This window comes from Canis lupus, chromosome 14 (genome assembly GCF_048164855.1).
Source record: "Canis lupus baileyi chromosome 14, mCanLup2.hap1, whole genome shotgun sequence".
In the NCBI taxonomy this organism is placed as follows: domain Eukaryota; kingdom Metazoa; phylum Chordata; class Mammalia; order Carnivora; family Canidae; genus Canis; species Canis lupus.
Genome location: NC_132851.1, coordinates 10965067 through 10983327, shown reverse-complemented (window position 1 = coordinate 10983327; position 18261 = coordinate 10965067). Strand labels below are relative to the sequence as shown.

The following is an 18261-nucleotide window of genomic DNA, read 5'->3' as shown; positions in this document are numbered from 1 at the left end:
TAATGCTGCAATGTCAATTTCCTATGACAATATATTGTGGTTAAGATAATAGGGAGAAGCTGGTACATGGGAACTCCCATACCGTTTTTGCAACTTCTGGTGAGTCAAAGTATTGTAAAATAAAACGCTATTTTAAAAACAAGGGTAGGAAGAAAGAAGAGGGGCCTGACCTCTGATAGATGAGTCAAGGAAGGCTTTTTGCTCTATACAGAGGGAATGAGTACCAAGTTTGTGGAAAAAGACAGCATTAACAAAGCCACAGAATTTAAATATGGCTAAATTCAGAAATAGAGGGGAGAAGAGTAGAAGATAGTTTATAATCAGGAAATCTGAACCATCCTTCCTGGTTCTGATACTACGTGGAACCTCACAGGCCATGTATAGAGCAACAAAGGGGAACAACTGAAGAGTTTTAATGAGGGGAAAGGTAAAAAGGCATTTCTAGTGATGTGTAGTCATATTCTCACTGCAATGGAGAACAGACTGAGAAGTGAAGATGCAAGAAATCTAGCTTTCTGGCTATTGTGGTTTAGGAGTCAGGTGATGACAGCTTGTTCCAGGGTAGTGGTGGCAATGAAAATGGACAAGAATGGGCAGATCTGAAATGTGTAATACAGCATTAAATAAATAGAACACAGTTATGGTTTAAAAGAAAACATCCATCAGATTGATGACACAGAACTAAACCATTTCAAAGGAATACAGTGGGAGTGTGGGGAGGTACCAAACTGGAGCAATTTAAAGAATGAGAGGGGAAGAACAGATACAAGTTTAGAAAATTGAAGGAATTAGACTGAAATCAAAAACAAAAAACAGAATCAGGGTAGTAGCTGGAGGTGAATCATGAAAATGAAGGGAGTTGTTTTAAAAAGGTAATGAAATGGACATATATGAGTGTTAACAGGAAGAATTCTAGTTGAAAGAAAGAAAAGATACAAAAGAAAAATAGTTTAAGGACAAATTTGAAGAAAAGCAATGATGTGACATTTCAGAGAAGACAGGATGCTCTGTGGTAGAAGTCAGTAAGGCAAATTTGTGAAACTAAAATAAGGCTTAGGTATAAAAAATGAGGACAGTGGTGGGAAATCATTCAGACAAGGGCAGGGCTATTTTTTTCTACTCTAAGAGAAAAAGAGGTTAGGTCAAGTACAAAAACGTCTGATACTGGGTATGTTTTTCTCTGTGAATTAGTCAGAAAGCTCTGTTAGTTTGCTGGGGCTGCCTTAACAAAGCACACAGAGAACTGGGTGTTTTAAACAACAGAAATTTATTTCATCATAGTTCTAAAGGCCTGAAGTCCAAGATCAAGGTGTCAGGAGGGTTGGTTTCTTCTGTGGAATCACTCCTCGGCTTGTAGATGGGTATCTTTCTTTGTCTTCCCATGGTTTTTCCTCTGTTGTCTGTGTCCTAAGTTCTTCTTATAAAGATACCAATCATATTGGATTATGGCCCACCCATATGACCTAATTTCACCTTAATTATCACTTTAAAGACTATCTCCAAATAAAATCACATTCAGAGGTTTGGGGGTTAGGACTTTGACATATGAATATTAGGGGGACACAATTCAGTCTATAACAAGAGGTTACTTGTCAAGAGTGAGAAGGGAGGTTCAAAGTAGTTCTAAATAGTCTGAAATAGTTCTCACAATGACTAAAAATGAAGTAATATAGCTTAAACGGGCAATTTAGTTTGTTCAGTTTAATTCAAAATGAAAGTATAATTTCATAAATAAATTATGACTTTAATTATTCCACTAAAAATTGTTTTACAAGTCAGAAAATATGAATCTAATCCCCGCTATGCTAACAAGTAACGTCCCTCGGATACATCTATCTCTTATTTTTCTCATTCTAAAATAGGAAGAATATATCACAGAATAGATACATACCTCAGAGTATACTAGAAAATACACGGACTTGGGAACCCCTGACATCCTGGTCCTGCTCTTTCACAGAAGAGCTTAATTTCTCAGAACCTTGATTCCTCATCCTAAAATAGAATATAACTAATTCATTTAGTCCCTTCCAGAGATGCCCCGGATGGCTCAGCGGTTGAGCGTCTGTCTTTGGCTCAGGACATGATCCCGGAGTCGCAGGATTGAGTCCTGCATGGAGCCTGCTTCACCCTCTGCCTGTGTCTGCCTCTCTCTCTCTGTCTCTCATGCATAAATAAATAAAATCTTAAAAAATAGTAATAATAAAGTCCCTTCTAAAATCTTAAAAGTTCTATGAAATAAAATTACTTTGAGAATAAATGGATTGTGGCATCAGAAAAAAAAGATTCTCTGAAGCATTTATCAATAAAAATTATATGCTCCCAGCATGCTGAAGCACTGGTCTTCCTTTTCTATCTTTTCTACATCCTCCTCTGCTCCCAAGTCAATAATATCCTATGGCTAAGGTTGGCTTAAATAGTGTATGTTGAGTTACAACAAAGTATTACTACTTTTGTTATATGTACTTGTCTACTCTAACTTTAAATCATTACATTTTGAAACACCATTCCCAGCATGTCTAAAATAAGAGCTTTGCATATTTAAAAAAATTAATGGACATAGTAGTAGTGAGAAACATACATGGCAAAAGTAACAAGAAAATCCAAACAATGTCTTAAACAATGGAGAGTTTATTTTTCTCATGTGATAAGTGCAGAGGATGGCAACTCATGTTTGTTCAAGTATCCAATATGCCATCAGGGATGCAGGCTCTCCCTAGTCTTTCTACAAAGTCATCTCTGAAAGGTAGCTTTCATTCTCCTATTTATTGTTTCATAGTTGTAAGATGGCTGTTGTATCTCTAAACATGTTGACTACACTCATGGCCTGAAGGAAGAGAAAGAGGCAAAAAGCTTCATAAAGCTCTGACTTTTTAATTTGAAAGGAAAACCCTTCCCAATAGTCTTCTGTTCATTTTATTAGCCTTAAATAGGTAACATGCCCGCACTCTGGATATCTGCACTGCCCACTATGGTAGCCATGAATCACATGCAGCTACTTAAATTAAAATTAAATTAAAAATTCAATTTCTCATTTCTACTAGCCACATTTCAAGTTCTCAGTAGCTACATACAGTTAGTTAGTGGCTACCATACAGAACACCACAAATAACAGAAGATTTCCTTCACTGCAAAAAGTACTACCTTGGCATATCACAGACCATAAGAAATGAAATCACCTCTGTTTTTTTAGATCAATCATGATATATATCCTAGGGCTGAGGTAAAGTAAGGTCCTTATCTCCTTGAAGAACAAGGATCTCTGGTCCTACCGAACAATGTAAGATACTGTTAATGAGGAAAAAGTGGTGGTAGAAGCAGTTGGCAAATATCTGCCACGATAGGATGATCAGTACACTTAAACTGAGGTTTATTAAATTTATATACATTAACAATGTATTTCATAAAAAATTCTTGGCAAGCAGGTTTTAAAATTAGAAAAATAAATTGAAACTTAGGCTGATGATTATAAAAGGCACTACCTCACACAAATTTAATTGCTAAAGTAAACACTACCTTAGTGACTTATACGAGGTTAGAGGGAAGAAAGGTAGTGGAATAATATACGAGCACTTTATAGCAAACAAATCTGAGATGGGTGATTACGTTGAAAATGCAGTTACTAAATTCATGGGCAAAAGAGAGTGTATCTTGTGATAACAAAGATTTGTTGATAAGAATTATCTTTATGTGGGGAATTTTACATTCTGCTCACTTCTCATGGCAGAATAAAACTAAAAAGACTGCAAAATAAAAGAATTAGACCAGATATGGAGAATAATTTACTAACAGAATTATTCAAAAGATTAAAAACTGATATTGACAATAGTTTTCTTCCTAAAGACTTCCAGGTTGTCAATTCCTCCATCAACCCCATTTGCCTAAATCCAGCAATGACAAGTATGTAGAAGTTTCTGTACTAATGGTACAGAACTAATTATTTATATATGTAAACTATTTATATATGTAATTATACATGTATGCGATACATAGAACATGTAATTTATATATGTAAATTATAAACTACTACTACTACCAATACATGCCCTGAATGGCTAATTGCCTATCTTAAAAACTGATTTGTGTCTGAATAAAGTTCTTAAAAGTGTCTCAAAATTTCTTTCTATTCCACTGAAACATGCAAAACACTATTGAAGGTAGTATAATGGTTGTTTATCATGAAAAGAGAAAAAGGAAAGAGAAATTCTTATTAAGGAAGTAATGAAATATGAGAACTGTAAAAATTTTGCCCCTAAAGATAGTTTAGATTTTATTTTCCCTAGTAAAAATAACTCAGCCACTGAAACCTTTTTTTTTCACTGAAATCTCTTTAATCTCTACTATGTTGTCTTAATATTCTTTTATGTAGTTTATACTTAAAAGTTTAATAACTTTAACTTTCATAAAGGTTAAATTTGATTATTATATGAACCTTAAAACTGCTTACAGGTAAAAAATCTCAGTTATGGCCTATGGCAAAACAAAAATTTTACAGAGATATTACTAAACTTTGGAGAATGATATATATTAAGCAAGACTTATCAGAATAATATTATAGTGCATAAAACAATAACCCACTGGAATGCACAGCAAAATCCAACTTAACACTATAAAGAGAAATCAAAATAATTTGCCAATATTTTGCTTGTCTGGTATGCATGCTATCTATTTCTTTTCACAAATAAGGAGTTAGCTAGAAACTGAGTTCTAAAACAACATATTCACTACTTGAGTATAACAAAAAAGAATCTAGAATCTTCATACACAAGTTTAATAAATCACATGATTTATTTATGGGATTTCTACATCACATTGTGGCTTAAAAGAAGTTCTGTATGTGTGATATGAAGAGAATGATGTACAATCAATATGAATCTTGTTAAATCTCTCTTCCATGGACTTTCTCCATCTTCCTGCTTAGCAATAAAAGGCATTTTTAGGTTTATATAAACATTCTTTACAATTGCCCTCTTAACAAAAATTAGTATATAAATAGCACTAGGCATTTAGTAAATAAGTCACAGGCCAATAAGTTCAACTGTGCAGTTGTGAAATGTAATGTGAAAGAGTCTGAAACCTTAAGACTGGGTGATCTGTAGTGTTTCCAACATGTCTTCAACTGCCTTAAGAGAGTATTTAGTTTCCTTCTTACTTCGACCTGCAAACTAATTTAAAAAAAAAAAAAAATGCAATTAGGCTCAATTTCATGGCAGGTTCAAACTCATAATCTTACCTTTATGTTGCTGACAAGAGTTAACATTATCTATTTTGTCACTAGCATGAAATCAAGTATCTTTTCTTCAATAAAACAAAATTTGGGTTTTATTCTTTGCTTTTATTTCCTTAACCTCCAGAACTTATCTAGAAAAATGTTGCTACAGCCAATGTCAGAGAAATTACTGCCTGTGCTCTCTTCTAGGATTTTTATGGTTTTGGTTTCAGGTCTCACATTTACTCTTTAATGCATTTTGAGTTATTTTCTGTATGGTATAAGAAAATGGTCCAATTTCATTCTTTTGCATGTAGCTATGTCCAGTTTTCCCAACATCATTTGTTGAAGAAACTTTTTCCCATTACATATTCTTGCCTCTTTTGTTAAAGATTAATTAAACATATAATTGTGGGTTTGCTTCTGGGCTTTTTATCCTGTTCCACTGATCTATTTTTATGCCAGGACCATATTGTTTTGATTAATACAGCTTTGTAGAATAACTTGAAGGAATTGTGATACCTCCAGCTTTGCTTTGTTTTTCTTGTTTAAGATTGCTTTGGCTATTAAGGGGCTTTTGTAGCTCCATACAAATTTAGGATTATTTGTTCTAGTTCTGTGAAAAATACTGTTGGTATTTTGACAGGGATTGCATTAAATCTTCAGATTACTTTGGGCAATAAGCACCCTTTTAACAATAACTGTTCTCCCAATCCATGAATATGGAATATCCTTCCATTTTGCTTGTGTCGTCTTTAATTTCTTTCATCAAAGTTCAAAATTTGGACTTTACATTTTCATTAAGGTTTCATTTTTAGTTGAAGTGCACTATGATTTCACTGCAAAATTGGCCAATTTAAATGCTTTAGTGTGATAACCTATAAAAACATAAATTTGATTTTAAAACTATCCTCTTTCAACTAGAAACTTTCATGAAATAAAAAGTTTAACTTACAAATGAAATTTATACTTCTGTAGAAATGTAAACCATTTCTACTTGTCAGACATCTAAAAAATATTTACAATTTCAAAGTAAAATGTAAATGTACAAGTACTTTCTATTAAATATTTTCAAGTTGTAAGACATCTCTAAAATTAATTAAATTAAGTCACAATCTTTAAAAAGTTTCTGGAATTATTAGTGGACTAGATGATATGTTACTGCAGCAAAGGCTGTCAAATAAAACTCTACGTTACAAAAAAAATAAAAACTCTGTTACATATTAAAATAATGTAAACATGTTTTAAGATATGCATTAGTAGTTTATAAAGTTGTAATTTTATAAAACCAAATTGGGATTGGATTTTATAATTAAAACAAAATACAATGCATTAAAAACGGTATCTTTGCATATTTAAAAGCAAATTCATGGCATATTAAATTCAATACAATGCACATAATCAGTAAGGAAAACACTTGAATACCCCATGCTGATTTCAAAATGAGTTTTCTAACTAGACTGACAATTCTCATCATTTATCAGTTTGAATACTACAGATTTACTAAATAAATGTTCCTTGTGGGGGTAAGAGAAGGTTTATTATATCAACATTCTCTGTACCCCTGTTTAAAGTATTGATTAACATTTGCTATTAGCAAAATATAGTATTTTTACTATACGTCTAAGCACTCATACATTTTCAAGTGACTGATTTTCTCTGCAAATACCAATGCTGTCTTAAGCACTTAGCACTTGATTTATGATGTGTTCCTTCTCTTTTGTAATTAACTTAATTTGGCAAACTTCTCATGACCTGTTGAGAAAGATTAAGTGATCAAGCACAGGTAAAATCACAGAAGCAATAGACTTCAGGAATTGGTAACCTGCCTCTGACCTCTCTGGCTGCAGGTTAACATCATGATTCTTCTACTTCCTAAACCATTAGCTTCTATGGTTGAATCTTGATTTGATAGAGTAAATAATGGGGATTTCTAGAGAAATGCCAGGGGAAGAAAAAAGCTTCTCATAGGAATCAAGATCACTTTATACCTTTTATAAGACATTACTAAGGAATTCAAATGTTAAATATACAATTCCTAATTACAAAATATGGTAATAGCAATACAATTAAAATTCTGACTTTTCATAATTTCCGATGGTGACTAAAAGATATGAGGTGTGTTATTATTCCTATTATCTAGTTGATAAATTCACTTTCACAAGGACTTACCAAGAACAGAAAGCCTTTTCTTTTACTACTGCCTATCCAAAGTAAACAGGAATGGTCTTAATCAGATATTTAAAGGACTAATTCTAAGAAAAAGCTTTGATGGATCTGACCAACATAGGATACCACATAGTAACATTAACTCCAATTTTTTAATTAGCAAAACAGAACAATGAAAAATTTCTGTAGAACTGAAGTCATAACCACTATTTTAAAATACAGCACTTTTCTTGATTTGTACTTAAACATAATAATAGTAAATACAAATTTGTGATTTTTTAAATTAGGTAATTAAAAAAAACACCTAAGATTGTGTGTCAACACTATGACAGGCCAGTACAATTTAGAATAAGCCAAACTTATTTGTGTCAGAACAAATAAAAAGAAAGTTGGAAATATAAATCTATCACTTCAAATTTTGCCTGACATGCAATTATTTTGTCTATTCCAGAATTATATGGCAATTTAACTGATTAAGCCGGAATCCTATTTTTCCCTCAAATCATGATTTAATTTTCCATTTCCCAAAAGGATAGAAACAGAATCACCTCTGCAATCATAAATAACATATGGATTGCTAGCACAGATGAATTTAACAGTGTACCAAAGAAGCATTTATCTGGAAAATTATTGTGAGTAGGTTCACATTAAAGTTTTTCATGAGCATTAATCAAACTTGCCTGCCTCTACTGAACATGCTAAACCAATTACCTAATTGAAGAGCAAGTAGTAGCCATATTCTGTTTCATTATTAAGTAGAAAGAAAGAAGGAAAACCAGTTCTTAAAATCTCATTTTCTCTAATTTATAAATGCCTAGAAAAACATTATAATAAGGAGTATTTATTATATACTTTATACTTGTTTATATGCCTAGACATGAGTCATAAAATTCTCAATTAGATCCCAGAGATTTATCTAATTACTAAAGTGTCAATCTCTAAAAGTTATATTTTCCATATTAATCACAAATACTGCATTTTTGTTTTCATACAGTTAGATTTTGCTTAAATAAACTCTCCTTTCATAATTCTCTATGGATCTTAAAGAAAACTCACCAGAAAACACTGTCAAATAAAAACTTTTTTATCAAACTCAAAGGTCAATAATTTATCCACTGTGGTAACTGGAATAAATTGGGTTAAAATTTACCTTTGCATAATTTGTGCAAAATAATATGGGTGGACAAAGTACTAGGATAAATAAATTGGAACACTGGATGGATCAATCTCAGAAACATTACACTGAGTGAAAGAAGCCAGGCACAAAAGAGTACATAACCTATGATCTCATTTATATAAAGTTCTAGTAGAGGCAAAACTAATTCATAGTCATAAAAATGCTATCAGTGCTTGTCTGTAGTGTCAGGAGGGGCTGACTGCAGAGTGGCAGAAGGACTTTCTGGGGTGACAGAAATGCTACATATCTTCAATGGGATGATGGTAAGAAGGGTGTATACATTTGTCAATACTTCAACTGTGCATTTAAAATGTATGTACATTACTGTATATAAATCATACTTCAATAAAGCAGATAAAAAGAAAAAGGCAAGATAAATGAAAACAGAAGGTGGGGACTATGAAGCTTTACAATAGTATAATAAATTGCCAAATGACCACATATCTCTCTTCCCAAGAGGTGAAGTATTACATCCCCTGAATCTGGGTTGACCATGTGACTTGTTTTGCTCAATGGAAAATTAGGAAAATGTGACGCAGAGACTTAAAAAGTCCTTGCACAGTAGAGTTTGACTGTTTGCTACTCCTGGAATCCTAAGACCACCACATGAGTAAGTCCAAGTTATCCTGCCAAATGAGAAACAAGAGGCCCAGCCCTCCCAGCTGACAGACAGCCAAAGTCAGAAATTTAAGTGAGGCCATCAACCACTAGCATACTGAAGAAATATAAATAAGCCCAGTCGAGACGAGCAGAATTACTCAACTGAGTCCAAGCTAAACAGCCTACCTATAGAATCATAAGCAAATAAGTTGTTATTTTAAATCACTAAGTTAGCAAAAGGTAATGGATACAAATATTTATGGAATCTGATTCATAGAAAGAACACAAAACCTCTAAAGAGAAAGCACAGAATATACAAGCTTTAAAAGAACAAAGAGATTTTATTTAAAATCTGTTAGTGGTGCCGAGGGACAAATAAATTTTGCATGATAGGTGTAGTTGAGGAGTATTGGAAGTTGCTATACAGAAACCGGACACGACCAACAGAGATACGTTACCTTCCTGCAGTGGTATCTAAAAATGATAGAAATTGGCAAAAGTTCTTTTTTCTATCCCTTCCTATAGAGTCAAGAGAAAGCAAATCACATCTTCAGTAAAGATGTGTAAAACATCTCTGTGGACTAAGGAGTTTATGATGTAAAACTCAAATACTGAAGAGTACCAATGACATTCTTAGAGGTCTTTCCAAAGAACAAAGACTTTATAAATCTATAAATAGAATGGATCTAGTAAGGCAAAATTTAAAAGAAGAAAAGAATGGCAGGGGTAAATATTACTAACAGGGTTTAGATCTACAAACAGTGGCTTAAAATACTGAAATAACAGATTCATGTCCAGTGGTAAGGTGCATCTCCTAAGGCAGAAAAGGGCATACTTGTCTGGCATTGTATTACGAAGGAGATAGGGAGAAAGTAAAACAAAACTAAACTCTGAAATTAGTTCACATTATTCAATTGTTCACACGAGAAAATAACTGGGAGGAGAGTGAAAAACTGCATTTCTAGTTTCAGATACATTTATACCTGACATTTCTTTATAGAGGCAGTTTATTGTAGCTGTTAAGAGCACCAACTCTGGAGTCAGACTCCCTAGGTTTGAAAATAGCTGTTATTAACCAGCTATGTTAATTGGGAAAGTTATTTAATCTTTCAATGCTTTAATTTCTTTATTTCTAAAATAGGAAAAATACCTCATAAGAAATTTTCTAGAAGAATTTGCTCTTATAACCATTCTTGTTGTGGTCATATTTGCAATGAACACAGCAAGCATCACAAAGTAAACCTGGAGCATGTAATTATTAAAAACAACATAATACATATTAGAGCAATTTGATGAAAATTATGTATTAATTCTTTTAATCCTCAGAAAACTTCTATAGCCATCTTGGAGATGAAAACCTATGCCCAGAAATAGTATACAATTTATCCCAAACTGCATAAATAATTAATGTCAGAACCAAACTTTGAAGACATATAACACAGATCCAGCACTGGTGTTCTTCTCATAACTCCTACATGGTGATACTAGCTTCCACGAATGGGATTCATGACAGAACAGAGATGTCTGTTATCCAGTTGTCTGTTATCTGGATAGCTACATGGGGGAAAATTGACCCTTATTTCACACCATACATAGAAATCAATTCCAAATGGATTATGGATCTAAATATAAAAGGTAGAAGAAATAAAAAAAACTCTCAAGACACACAAAATTATCTTTATGACTATGAGTAGCAACCAATTTCTTAAACACAAAAAGCACAAACCATAAAAGAATATAAATGAACATTTTTTACTTCAGAACTTCTACTCATCAAAATCATGAGATAGCAGGTAAGCAATTGAAGAAATTTTCTGCACGTATAACAAAAAGCTCATAATCAGAAAACTAAAAAACAAAATAAAAAGTCATAAATCAATTAAAAAGATAGACTTCAAGAAAGAGGATATTCAAATAGCCAATAAACATGAAAAAATGCTCAATCTCACTGGTCATCAGGGAGATGAAAAATGAAACCATTAAGATGCCACTATACATGTATCAGAATGGTTATAATTACAAAAACTGACAGGACCAAGTATTAGTAAAGATGTGGAACTATGAGTACTGCCAAACATGACTGGTGGGACTATAAAAAGCTAATTTGGAAAATAAATTATGACCCAGTATTTCCACTCAAAGGCATACACTCATCAGAAGCACATGTATACCAAAAGACTGCAGCAATATTCAGTATAGCATTATTCAAAATAGCCCCCAACAGGAAATAACCCAAATGCCTACCAACAACTGACTAGATAAATTGTAGTATAGTTCATACAACAGACTATATAGTACAATGAAAATAAATGAACTAGACATGAAAAGGGATAAATGTCATAATTATATTAGTGAAATAGGCTAGACAAAAATGAATACATACTATGATACTATAAAGTTCAAAAACAAGCCAAAACTAGGGATTATGAATCAATACTCTTGAGGTTAATAGAAGTAGAAATTAAGAGGATGTACTATGAGGGCTCTGGGGTACTGTAATGTTCCCATTTCTTGACATGGATACATTTACCTTGCATAATTCACTGAAATGTATATTTATTACTTGGGTTCTTTTTTCTATATATGTTGTAATGAAAACTGATTTTATTTATTTTTTTTTTTAATTTTTATTTATTTATGATAGCCACACAGAGAGAGAGAGAGGCAGAGACACAGGCAGAGGGAGAAGCAGGCTCCATGCACCGGGAGCCCGATGTGGGATTCGATCCCGGGTCTCCAGGATCCTGCCCTGGGCCAAAGGCAGGCGCTAAACCGCTGCGCCACCAAGGGATCCCCTGAAAACTGATTTTAAAAATATAATCATGCCATGTCAAAAAAAGCACTCTCTGAGCAGCTAGTTGTTTCTCAAAAATATCTCAAAAAAAAGGACATAGTCTGCATACCCTTAGTTTTATATTATCCAAGTCTTATCTTTAAATCTCTCTCTCACACATGCACACATATACACACACACACACTCTCTCTCTCTCTCTCTCGGCCTACTAACTATGGAAACCCATTATGATCTGTGCTATCTCAAACTAACTACATTTAAAGAAGCACAGCCTGGCTAATATTTATGAATATTCTGACTTACAATATGCCAAAAGAATTAATATTCTCTATTATATATAATAAAAATACACAAGTGACTTTAAAAAATGTGATCATGAGGGCACTGATTTTTTTTTAATCTCCTCAACCTTCTCCAACCAGGTGGAGTACAAAAAGAAACAGTACCAAAACAAAGTAACAAAAAACAAGCCCAAAGAAAACATCTTCAAAAAAACCTACATTACAGGCAATACTCCAAAACCCTGTAATTTGGTTTTATCACCAATAGTGGAAAGACCTACAAAAGATCAACAGCTGTATGGTAGGATTACGTATGGTAGGATGAATAACGTATAACTCTAAAAGTTGAAGAAATGAACAAAGTTATGAATTGATGAATCTGCAAATGGTCTGAAAAACCAGGACAGTCCCAAAGGCTGAAAATCAAAGGTAAGTGTTAAAAGCTGCATGTAATATGACGTTAAGCAACCCTAATAGTGTACAACCTCAAAAACTCTGAAATGTCCAGCAAACACCCTCTTCTAGGAAGGAAAAAAAAAATCTCACACTGAAGGATAATCACCAGAAACTGAAACCAAATTGAATAGGGCAGAAACACAAAGGGAGAGATGGCTCACTAAAGGGAGAGGAGTGGGTAAGAGAAAGGTAGTGATGTCCACAGTCAGCAAATCCCAGAATAAAATAAAAGAACTAACAACAAAATGCAACATTTAAAGCTGAGGGCAACACCTCAGAATTCAAGATCTACAGAGCTCTAGGGGTAGAAAAGAAGGCCGAAGCCAGAAAATCTTTCTGAACCACACTGATTCTGAGAAAGACTGTATACAGAAGGTCTTATTTAAGTTCTGTACATCAAAGAGGAAGTCATAAAAAGTCAAGTTGGGAAAATTATCCTATTTCCGACACCCTTACTCCACAAAAACCTTCTTCCAATAAAAACTATCTGATTTAAACAAGGAAAACAACAAAAGAATACAGATTAACTCCATAAAAAAATTACTAGAGGAAAAAAACCAAACTGACAGAAAAAGATTTGAAAGAAAATGAATGATAGAGGAACGAGGTGAGAGAGGAAATCCAATAAACTGTTAGAGAGCTGGAAAAAAAATTTAGGCAAGTAAACAGAAAAAATATTTAACACTAAAAGCAACTCTTATCAGATTAACAGAGGATTAAATTTACATTTCGAATGGGACTAATATGCATTTGGGAAAACTGACCTAATAACAATCAACAAAATACACTGTAGTGAAACTAACAGATTTTAATGTTAAAGAAAAAACTCCTTTGGACATCCAGACAAAAAGTCTAAGTCACTTAGGGAAAGAAAATCAGGATGGGATTAGACCTCTTGACAGCAATATTTTAACCTAAAACACAATGGAACATGTTAAAGGTAAGTAAATGTAAGTCAAAGGTTGTAAAAAAAAAAGTCGAATTATCCCAGAAATATAAAGACTACAGAGAGAGTTTATAAACATGCAAGATCTAAGAAGATACTATTTTCCCATGAGCTCTTCCTGAAGAATCTCTTAGGGACAAGCTTCAGAAAACTAAGAAATGAGTAGAGAAGTTTCAGATAAGATCTGACATGTAAGCAGAGTACAAAAATATTTTTTATATAGTCTGACGAGCTTCCTTTTAGGCTTTTCTTCTTCCCTTTTAATAACTTGAGATATTCTAATTAATAATATATTCACATATCCAATCTGATTCTGAAATACACTGTGATTTTGCTTACCTTTTCTGGATTTTTAAAATTACTTTTTATTTCCCAAATGCTGACTACTGAAATTTCCAGATGGTCAGGGCTACTTATGGGATCATAAGAGTAATGGACTTCTTTTGAAAAAAGAAGAAAAACAAGTGATCCTACAAGTTAATTCTACAGTTAAAACACATCTGATTAAGACTCAAAGGCATAAAAGTTCAATGATAGACATTTGGCTTCTTAGTTTGATGAAAGAAAAAACAATTAAGAAATATATTAACTCACCTATATGATAATATAAAATTATCAATACTGACCTGATAAGCTCTGTTTATTTGACTAGCTGCCCAACTAGCATATTTCATGTTGTCCTTTTTTGTTTTTGCACTTGCTTTTGGATTAGAAGCAATATGACTTGCCGACTATAAACAAAAAAGAAACATCAAAAACAAAATTCCTTTTTTCTAGCCAAGACAACCAAAAAACATGTAGGATCTTAGTTGCAATGGGAAAACAAAGGGTTTTTAAAAACTGTACCAAAACAATTTTTAAAATAAAAATAAAGTGGAATGAAATTACTATTTAAAAATAAAAATATATTTTAAAATACAGAATAAAATGACAAAAAGAGAGAGCATCTTAAATAATACCTAAATTTATTAGTTATCTACCACAACTCTTAAAGGTAAAATTAAATACTTAAATACTGTAGAGTATCACTTAAATAGTAGAATATTGAAGGTCATTATTACTTCTTGTTATTAAATTATTATTTCTAGTTACTTAATACTGTATTACTTCAGCTTTCCTATGTCAGAATTATAGAATGATTTAATATTAATGTAAAAAGGTATTTCAAAAATAATTTGGTCCAATTTACATTAGTAAGTGAAGAAAAATTTAAGTCCAATAGGAGTTATTTGACTTGACCAAAGCAAGTTATGAAAGCCTTAAAAATAGAAAGAGATCTTCATTTCCAATCTAGTTCTCTTTTCAGTTTACCAAGAGTTTCCAAACTATGTTTCCACAGTACCAATTAGAATCACTGCAATTTGATCCATCCTCTCCTTTTAAAAAATGTACTTAAACAAGGGATTGTTAATCTAGGATCCATGAAAGAATCTGTAAACCACCAAAATTATATACTAATTTTTAAGCATATATTTGTATTTCTTGAGAGAGGAAGATCTTTTATCTTACGCTTAAATATATCATATTCTTAAGAGGATTTGTCCAAGTGATTAAAAAAAATTAAGCCTTTCTTTTATACTTAGCTTGTGTTACAGGGTCTTTTTTTCTCTCCTCCTTAGTCAGTGAGGAATTTATTGACCAAAATCTTATTTTTATACTTCTATGTCTTTAATATCACCTTCTTGGTACAAATTTAAGCAAATGCAGTGATTAAGAGAATGACTCTGGAATCAACTGCCTAAGCTGATATCCCAGCTCAATCACTTAGTAAGTCTGTGATATCTTTCAACAAATTCACTAGACCTCTATGTGTTTTAGGTTCACTTTCTGTGAAATGGTAGTAATAATAGTATCTTTTCAAACAGTTGATATAAGGATTTAATGATTTAAAATAATGCCTAGCACATAAAGTGTTATATATAAACTATCATTAATAATTTGTTTTAAAATACTAATAGATTTGTAATTTAATAATTGTTTTAAATACTAATTCTTTTAAAATTAGTACTTCATTTATTTGATAAAGAGATAGCACTGCTACTCTATCTCCAACCTATTGTAATTGGCACTGGTAGATCTAGGAAAAATTTCCTGAAATTCCTTTGAACCATTTTCTAATTATATTTTGCTATTCCTTTCCTAAAAATGATTTCATTTATATTTCTTCCTGCCTCTATTTCTGCAATCAATTCTTTTTCACTGAGCCCCAATAAGACATTCATCCAAAGTCCTTGAAAAGATCAGGATAAATTAAAATTTCAAAGAACTGGCCTATTTAAAAAAGTTTTCTAATTGTAGAGAGAGGGGCTCATTTTATGTATATTTTAAAGCTCAGCAAATTCTTCCTCTATTTCCCATAGCTCTTGTTAATTGACTTTTCTAAGCTCGTCACTTGGCATACATAAACCACAGAAATATTTAATTACATGCTTCCCACAATTCCCAAGCTCTTTTTTGTACCATAAGAAAAGTTTTGACAGTAGAAATTTTATTACTAATGTCTTTTATTGTGTAGTTTAAAACTGCCATACAATTATAATTTAAGGTAAGAAATACAATATTGGGCATAAACCCAAGAATATCAAAACAATTAAAATACATAATATGGTTTTATATCTGCTACTATTTAATAGAGTAGACAAATTCGGATACAATAGGACACATTTTATAATAAAATATCAAATAGGATGTATTACCATTTAAAAATAAAACTTCAGTATTTAACTAGAGGGGAAAAAATAATCTTATCAACAAGATACAAAAAAAAAAAAAAGAGGGAAGTGATTGGATGGGATAGTTAATGGACTTTAAATGACAGATTTCATAAAATAACATTAAACATGCATCTTTACTCACCATGTAAAGCCCAAACAAAGCTCTCATATTTCTGTTGTTCAGTTTCAGTGCCTGCGCAAAATACTTTCTTGAAAGTTCGAGGTTTTCAAGTCCACCTTGGGTATATTTAACCTGTTAGAAATTGCAGAGTGCTGAAATCTGTTTATTTTACTACTTTGAAATATAGCATGTTTCATCATACCATAGGCATTAGTAATTGAAACAGATATTCTGTAAACAAATGCAAGATGTTAAAAGAATTCATCTTAAAGTTGTTAAAGCTAATCTAAATTTTAAAGCATAATCTCCCTGAAAATTCTATTCTACGAACACTAAGATCATAAGAGTAGTTTTTAAAACAAAATGCTAAAAAAAATTTTTTAATTAAAAAAAATGCTGTCCGTAAAAAAGCCAATATAATTTATTTTTCAGCTGCCTAAATGCCTAACAACTTTATATTTTCTATTAGCAGCATTCTAAATCTATACTTAAATAGGAGCTGCCCTTTTCTAGTCACCCTGACATTCCTTATTAATGAAATCCTAGCCTTATAGCATTCAATTGTATTACTATTCTTTATAGTAAAATAAATACTTCCTACTTCCAAAAATATTGATCTTAACATGTTTCCTAGAATATGGATTTAAAAATCATAATTGTTGTAAATGTTTCAGAAGCCATTAAATGGTGACAATTAAGGCATCATTAGTTCAAAATTAAAGAGTATACAATAAAAAATACAAAGAATTTCACTGTTTTAAGTAAGTGCTTTTATTTTTAAAGTCATATTCCCATTATAGTAATAAAAACTTAAATCTTTTACAACCTACAGTTTTCATCAGATGTTTTAAATATTTATATACTTGCCTCACATTTAGGACATGTTCTTAGTTCCAAAATAATACCTAACATCAACAAAAATAAAATCATATACATGTTGTTTTTGAGAGCACTTACTTCAGCATACTGCTGACAGTATAAGTGGTTGTGTGGATTAGTCATCATTAGCTCCTCTAAACAAAAGGCTGCTTTAGCATAGCTGAAAAATATGAAGATGAAAAATCAATTTTAAAAGTTACAAATACCACCTTAGCTAAAATAACTTAAAAATAATTTAAAACAGTGATTGAAAATAATCTTAAAACAATTTGTGATATTAGGTATTTTGTTCCCCAAATTTAAAGCTTTATTAATAAAAAGCCTGTTATGCTGAATTCTTAAATACAAATAACAAAGGCTTAGATTCTAAAGCAGCCTATGAACCATCAGTAGATATTACATTCTTAAAACTGGGTTACTATTATGAAATCCAAACATTATTCACAACACAGACTTCACAATCTTGTATCAGGTTACATATAAAATAACTTCAAGCCCATTGATCACTTAATAAAATATCTGAATGGCTGAAGTGTAAAAAGGAAATAAACATTTTATTAAATACTATCCACAAAAATCCTTTAGTGACATTATCTACCACACATTGTATTACAAAGACTTTTCATTACTTGTTTGTCAAATACAAAATTATAATGAAGTTAGAAATTTTAAACCCATGAAAGGTAGATCAAGTTAGTGGTTCTGATACGTACTCTACTACTATTTCATTATGTGGTAAAGAAACAAAAACATCTTCCTCAAAACCTGAGGAGAGGACTGCTACAAAGGGCTCTGGAAAAATGGTTTTACACCATGTGACTGTAATTCCCATTAATGCATTTTATGTTTAAAGCAATGTAAATATCGTCACTATTTATAGGAAATCCTAAAGAACACAGGTGTTTTAAAGTTTATTCC

The 18261-nt window shown here is 31.9% G+C and overlaps 1 protein-coding gene across 19 annotated transcripts in view; it reads right to left on the bottom strand.

Annotated features, from left to right (window-relative positions):
- EMC2 (ER membrane protein complex subunit 2) overlaps nucleotides 1-18261 on the bottom strand; it is a 176774-nt gene that overhangs the window by 127309 nt on the left and 31204 nt on the right. For 16 of the 19 annotated variants that reach the window (XR_012006674.1, XR_012006676.1, XR_012006669.1 and 13 more), the window contains 3 exons: nucleotides 17422-17503; nucleotides 16486-16596; nucleotides 14256-14360 (listed from right to left, as the gene is read on the bottom strand). Coding sequence is in view for 7 of the 19 variants with exons in the window: in XM_072774238.1 (XP_072630339.1) it covers nucleotides 14256-14360; nucleotides 16486-16596; nucleotides 17422-17503 (298 nt within the window). In the remaining 12 variants the exon portion in view is untranslated. Of the gene's footprint in view, nucleotides 1-1248; nucleotides 2825-4766; nucleotides 5163-14255; nucleotides 14361-16485; nucleotides 16597-17421; nucleotides 17504-18261 lie in introns of those variants that run through there. The other 3 variants (XM_072774241.1, XM_072774239.1, XM_072774242.1) reach the window with 3 other exon arrangements.